Source organism: Hyalella azteca, unplaced genomic scaffold, assembly GCF_000764305.2.
Source record: "Hyalella azteca isolate HAZT.00-mixed unplaced genomic scaffold, Hazt_2.0.2 contig4161, whole genome shotgun sequence".
NCBI lineage: Eukaryota > Metazoa > Arthropoda > Malacostraca > Amphipoda > Hyalellidae > Hyalella > Hyalella azteca.
In genome coordinates this window covers 65,175-72,578 of record NW_025934386.1, presented here as the reverse complement: position 1 = coordinate 72,578, position 7,404 = coordinate 65,175, and the positions used below count along the sequence as shown (strand labels likewise).

The window sequence follows — 7,404 nt, the reverse complement described above, 5'->3', positions numbered from 1 at the left end:
GTATCACAGATACAAGGTCCCTTTAATACACAATTAAACAAGACAGTTGTCCGTATCACAGATACAGGGTCCCTTTAACACACAATTAAACAAGACAGTTGTCCGTATCACAGATACAGGGCCCTTTAATACACAATTAAACAAGACAGTTGTCCGTATCACAGATACAGGGCCCTTTAATACACAATTAAACAAGACAGTTGTCCGTATCACAGATACAGGGTCCCTTTAATACACAATTAAACTAGACAGTTGTCCGTATCACAGATACAGGGTCCCTTTAATACACAATTAAGCAAGACAGTTGTCCGTATCACAGATACGGAGTCAACGGCAAGCCACGTTTTGAAAATCGCGAAATTCTGCGGCCCCGCTCCCCCGTTCAATATTTGTCGCGTGTCAGTGACCGCCGAAATCTACCGTACAGCCATGAAGCCTTCAAGTTACTACGGCCGATGGCCGCCATGGATCGAATGGTGGTTGGTCAACCACTTCCTGGCCGCCGGCCCTCATATTCTGAATTTAGACAAGGATTGCACGGTCAAGATTCTGGAGAGATACCGCGTGTAACTGCTAACGAGGCTGCTGTCTCCGCACGTTCTCATCATGTACAGCAGAAGTCTAAGGGGTACAATAAGTATGATTTGCTGCAGCACAACCGTCCTCTTGCCTCTGACCTCGTCCTGAAGGCGGTTGGGCGGCGTAGGGGCGGCCACTGGTCGGCCGCCGCTCCTGAAACTCGAAGCTCCAGTCGGTCTGACGTCTTCCAACAAAGCCTGACTCAGTCGTCCCCGTTCGGTATTCATTACGAGACCGCGGAGGACAGAGAGGCTTCGAGGCGCAACTCATTTTTTGACGATCCAATATTCAGGCTGGAATTCGAAGAAGATTTCATCGCTGGACGGGAAAAACGCCAGCAATTGAAGATGATCGCAGCTCAGATGAGTAAGTTGGACGAGGGGACATTGAAGTATAATTTCCTGACTGACGAAGAACTCGCACATGCTCATCCTGTGCCTAAGCTTAGCAAGAAACCAAAAACTGACCATACGGAAAGCAAGAGTAATTCGAATAATTCTGTTCGCGATGAAGATGATCCTGATTTTTCTGAGAATACCTACGACTACCATGACCCGACTTGCGTCTTGATGAGCTGCTCTCGTTCTGCTTGCCGTCGGGTCAACTACTCCACTCTCAAAGCTGCACAGTTCGATTCCGGTATCAATTTTCACTCGGAACAAACTTGCCCTCAGGATTACCTCCCTGTGGGTGATCCTGAAATTTCCACGAGCTCTGAGGATAACGCGAGTTTGCCGCTGGAAGCGAGAATGCCAACAAGATCTGCATCTTCGTCCTACTTGCCACTGAGCCACCGCACTCTGAACTTGTCTGCGTCGCTCTTGTCCCTTCCTACTGAAGAACAAACGCCCGAGCAGCGCTTCGTCGCTAGCATCCTCATGGAGGTTTTCGAAGAAGTCGACAGCGCCGAAGAGGAGGAGCAGAGTTCCAGTGGAGGCAGCGGACGTTTCTTTAGCAGGTCATCGTCTAAGAGCTATGCTGGTACCCCTGAGTCTGATTCCACTATCTATGGGCGTGCCATCGGACAAAATATGTACGAGGCCGACTTGTCTTTCTCGGAGAATGAGGATAGTGATGTCACCTCGAGTGTGAGTCTCATCTTCCGAGTGGAGGATGAAGTACGAGATGTTAGTTCTGGTCGAAGTATGACCACTGGCGTGCGAGTTGAACAGCAAGCTCTCTTGGACAAAGAAAATCCCGACGTTTCTCTTGAGCCTAATACAGGGAACACTTGCGAAAATTACGTTAATTCTGAAAAGAACGTCGTTGGATTTAATCGCTCGATATCAAAAGGTAGCGATTCTACCACCAGTTACTTTGGCAGCGAAATCGTCAACTATGATCGCTTGTCTCGCACTAGCGCTAAAGCTTCAGACTTGGACGACGTGGTGGCCCGCTACCCCCAAGACCCACCTGACTTTGACGCTCGTGAATCTGCCGACGGTGACAGCGACAACGACAGTTATGGTTTAGAGGCGCAAGTCAGCGATCTCAATCTTGATTTTGATCGCTTCTTATCTTATGGAAACCGCTACAACCTCACTGAGGACTCCAACTTGAGTGAAAGTGGTTCGTGCTCTCTGCCGTGTTCTCTAGTGAGTTCCGAGAACGAGCACAATCGATGTTTTGACGACATAGAACCTTTTTCGTCTTCGAGCGACTTGCATTCGCCAGAAGAAGTCACGAGCACCTCTGATGAAAATTACGAATCGTGCGATGATTTTTCCCGGGAATCTGCGTTTCATTCTGAGCGTGGAATACGGAGTTCTCCTGTGGGTCAAAACGGAAGTGTTTTTGAAACTGATCGCTCCATTGGACCTTCTTCCCTTTGCCTGTCATCGGGAAAGCACGACGAAAACCAAGCTGAAGTTTCCGCTGGCATAAGTTCGGATAGTGCAAGTTATTTTAGTCACGAGTCCCGCGATTCACTGGGAAGCTTTTATCTTTCAAGAAGTGCTCTGAAATCTCGTCCCATTTCATCTGGTAGTTCTCCTGGCTCGAAATCCAACCCCAGTTGCAGTGAAGAAGACGAGCGAAATAATTCAGACAGTTTTTCTTCTCAGGACGAGAGTGACGCTAATCATCTTTTCGTAAAAATTGCCGACGTTCACCGTGTGCAGGATTGGGAATTTTTCGAAGATTTGCCAGGTTCTAATAACCTTCAGTGTACGGAAATGCATGCTCAGAACTCAGTTTGTTTCTCTTCGAAGCATTATAGTTCTTGCTACACTCCGAAATGCTTCTCCGATGTGGTTACAGCCAGACAGGGCGATGTGGAGATTCCGGTTCAGTTTGTAGTGACGAACGAAGTCGAAAAAGATGCGTCCACAGCATCTTGCGACGTTGTCGCTACCAAACCTGAAAGTACTGTGAATGCGGTCGATGGTAACCCTTCCACCTATGGTTTTAAGACACAGGGTAAAGTCCTGGAGGCTTCTGATCCTTCCTTCAGCGAGGGAGAGCCCACTTCAATTGCCTACCCAACGCCTCGCTTCAAAAAAGAAGAAAAATGTATTCTCCCTACCGGAGAGCCCAAGAACATAACGTCTTCTCGAAGAATGCCACCGATAGGTGATGAGAATCCCATTTCCGACGCGAGACGCAATACTTTTTCAGACCGCCAGCAGGATGTTTCACAGCGTCCAATGGGAAGCGGCAAGCGACGTCCAAAGCCTCCTGTGGTTGCCGCACCCTCCAGCAGCAGTAAACCTTCCCCTCTGGTACGTCGTGGCAGTGGCAGAAACAGTTACTATGATAACTATGCTAGTGATTCATGCGACAGCGACAAGGGTGAACGTAAGAGGAAAACTAAGCTCAATTCAATCGAAATTAAACGCCCTCCTAGGAGGCTTAACAAGCTTTGCAAGTTCCCTACCAGTCCAGACGATTATGTTGGTTACGAGAGATTACCTTACTCGCAATATTCCGATTTGTGTAAGAAAATTGGGTCCGACGCGCTGAACTATAGAGATAAACCGTTTAAATACGTGGGCTTCAATTTGAAACAGGAGCTTCAACTCAATCCTAAGTGGACCCCTCATTATTTAAAGTATGACCCGCTCCCAACTACTGAAAATTCACCGGAAAAAGAGAAATTGCAGAAGGTTGGTGCGCAGTTTAAAAAGTCCGCTGATGATCCCGAGAAGTATCTTGTGGTATCTCCTGATCAACGCCATATTGCCCGACCTACCTTGTCGCAAATACGAACCCGTTACTCTGGACCTCCGTGTTCACCAGAGCAGAGGCGGGGCAATAAGCCCGAGATGAGTACGCAATCTTCAGTGAGAGGTACGAAAAGGTCACTGAAGACAGCGGACAAGAAATGCGGTGTTGCCGATGTAGGTGACAAGCAAGGAATTCTCGGTAAACCTATAGTGAGACGTACGAAAGTGTCATCGAAGGCTGCCGACCTTCATGCCAGTGTTTCTGAAGCTGTTGTCAAGCCAAAGATGTGCAGTGAGGATCCTTCGCAAATTAATAAGTGTCAGAACATCGCCTACCAAGCAGTTATCAAGTCTGGTACTGTGGGCACTGTGGGTGGAACCGTGGCCGCCGCACCTCGTCGCCGCCAACGCCGAAAAGTCAAGAACGGAGCAGCAGAGCAGCGACCTCGCAGCAACAGGTAGTGGTTACTCAGTTCTCTCTGGCTGCTCTACGGGACGCCAGGTGTCTTACCAATAACATCATCGGAAAACTTGCCCCTAACTATAATCTATATAGATGAAAACTTTTAAACCGAATGCCCTAACCGTAACCTCGGCATCAAGAACTTTCACTATCTAAAAGGTTTAACATTAAACTGGAACTTTCTCCTCTTCAACTACACATTACTTTCTACCATCTGAAGTCCTCTACAGTAACCGCTGCCGTGAAAACGGGCTTTTCTTCACTATGAAGTCTCTTCAGTAACCGTCTCCTTGACAACGAGCGTCTCTACCATAAGAAGTCTTCTCCTGTTACCGCCTCCTTGACAACGGGCTTTTCTGCCAAATAAAGCCTCTAAAGTAACCCTCTCCTTAACGGCTATATCTATCATGTAAAGACCTTTACAGTAACTGCCTTCTTGACAACGAGCTTTTCCACCATCTGAAGTCCTCCACTGTAACCGCCTTCTTGGCAACGGGCTTTTCTACCAACTGAAGGCCTCTATAGTAACTGCCTACATGATAACGGGACTTTCTACCATGTGAAGGCCTGTCTCTACAGTAACCGCCTCCATGACTACGGGCTCTTCTGCCTTCTGAAGTCCTACAGTAACCGCCTCCTTGACAACGTGTGAAGATTCTACCATTTGAACATTAATCTCCTCGGTATCGGTCAAGTTTGCCATATGACGTCCTAATCGTAATCATATCCTAGTGCAGCAAAACCGCCAAGTACCATCTGTACGCTTCAACAGGCATCTTTGCTTAATAAGATAAAAATTTTCATAGTCATGACAGTTTTCCTTATAGCCAAAAATCTAATGTTATAGCAGTTTGTGCTAAAAAATTAAAATATTCCATAGAAAACATTAAGATTTCCTTTTTGCTATAACTACCTTATTGTTATTGTAAGGTTTTGATACATTTTAGTGCTGGGGTTAATATTCTATCATCAGGCAAATAGACGGAACAAACAGGAAATGTTAGAATGGAACAAATAAAAATTTGTGCCCGTACCTACTTCTCATACTTACTCGTACCTACTTGTCGTACCTACTCGTACCTACTTGTCGTACCTACTCGTACATACGTGTCGTACCTACTCGTACATAATTGTCGTACCTACTCGTACATACTTTCGTACCTACTCGTACATACTTGTCGTACCTACTCTTATGTCGGAGTTCACATATTAAGCTCTCTACCTGAGGATCGGGTTACGTGACTAAGGTAGTGGAGGATAAGTAAGACACTTGTGTCTGATAAGATCTCTTAAATACGGGGTGGTTATACATTACGATACAGAGGTATGTATAAGCTACGGCGTCGACCGTAAGGTCGGAGAACTCAACCGACGCGGTACATCGCGGAGCGCTTATCGGCTATTGCGGGAGTTTGCTTAAGGTTGCTAGCCCTTATATAGCATTCGCTTCCGCCCACTACTAAGGTCTTGATCGCGTGATCTATCACGTGTCTTACAGATGGTGACCCATGTCATCAATCTCTACAATCTCTATCAGGTCAAGTGAATATTACATTTCAATTACGTACAATTATAATGATTATAATGAGACTGCAGATTGACACCGGACGCGTACATACATGTACCTACTCGTCGTACCTACATGTCGATCATAACAATAAGTACGAGAGTTGAATAGCGACTTCCCGCTCGCGCGTTCTACGTATAGTCAACCCCGGTGTTTTAGTACGAGTCTCATTTGGAGAATCTTTTAACGATTCACATGTGTATGTTGATTTTATGTATTTAGTGCTGTAGACTTAGCATCACATTAGGCTTTATAATTGCATTTAGGGCGTTGAGAGAGAGCATAGGAAACTCTACTAAAAATTCAGATTTTATAAGATTTTGTTGGCATTTCTTTTATTGAACAGGATATCTTGAGAGGATTCCTATACTGCTTAAATCAGGGACAGGAGATTAGGGGATTTCAGAGTTTACTGGGCTGACCGCCGTTATATTTGTCCACCACTATAGGGTTGTCAGAATTACTTCTAGAAATCAAGTGTTTGTGCATGCTTCAAGTTTACATGTTTTCTCTTTTCATGTTGTGTGTTTGGGTGTCCGTGAGGGGTTGTTTGTCTGGTTGTTGACAACATTGCTTCATTAATTCATTGCTTCTTTCATGATTTAAGTGTTTCTGGCACTATTTATTTAAATCTTACGTAAATTTAAAGACGTTTACCAGTTGATCTCAGAACAGGTTGTGTCACTAACCATCTATAAGTATTGTCCTCGCTGTATTATTTCTCATAACAGTTTTATGCGTTAGTTATTGTTATTTTAACCTTACATTATCTATTATTGTTGATTTTAACTTGCTATTAACACCTGCCAGCTATATTTACCATATTAACCCTTGAGCAACAGCTGGTGAAGACAGAAGCTTGTGTCTACCATATAGCTAACATACCGTATGTCTACCAAATATGTACCATATATCTAACATGTATCTGCCATATATCTACCATGTATCTCGCATATATCTGCAGTCTATTTTTTTCCTTCACACTATCCATCATCATGAGTAGTTCACACCTACAGTAGAATAATGGATGATATGAGCTTAATCTTGCCAGAAGTTGGTAGAGAGGATAGCTTTTTCCACCTACAAAAATTGGTTGAAACTTCAATTATTCATTAATCCTGCAGATATTCATCCCATGTTGTTTGATTTTACTCAACTTTTTAACCTGAAACAGAGTTCTTGGTAATATTAAGTTAATCCACTTTAATGAATTTCTATTCAATGTAATAAATAATTATATGGAAAATCATACATCACCAAATAGTTACGATTGTTGTCATTGATCATGATATGTTATTGTTGTAATCATTCACTATGAATGTGTTCCTTTCTGCAGGAGCCTATTGCAGTATATAGACGACGAGTTACGCTTGAGGTAGGGAGAGTTAGGTGACTTTAGTGTTACTTACCTACTGCACCTCTCCTACTTCCTGCACCTCTCCTACCTACTGCATTTCTCCTACCTACTGCACCTCTCCTACCTACTGCACCTCTCCTACCTACTGCACCTCTCCTACTTCCTGCACCTCTCCTACCTACCTGTCTCTTATACACATCTAGATGTGTATAAGAGACAGGCGTTGAAGTCACTATCGACTACACACCAGAAATTGGGATTGTCATGCTTAAGC

At 44.6% G+C, this 7,404-nt stretch overlaps 1 protein-coding gene across 1 annotated transcript in view; it reads left to right on the top strand.

Annotated features, from left to right (window-relative positions):
* LOC125177689 (mitogen-activated protein kinase kinase kinase kinase 3-like) overlaps positions 1 to 284 on the top strand; it is an 8,144-nt gene extending 7,860 nt beyond the window's left edge. Inside the window, exon 11 of the mRNA XM_047879905.1 lies at positions 268 to 284. Coding sequence (XP_047735861.1) covers positions 268 to 284 — 17 coding nt within the window. The remainder of the gene's footprint in view (positions 1 to 267) is intronic.
* The last annotated feature ends 7,120 nt before the right edge of the window (positions 285 to 7,404 follow it).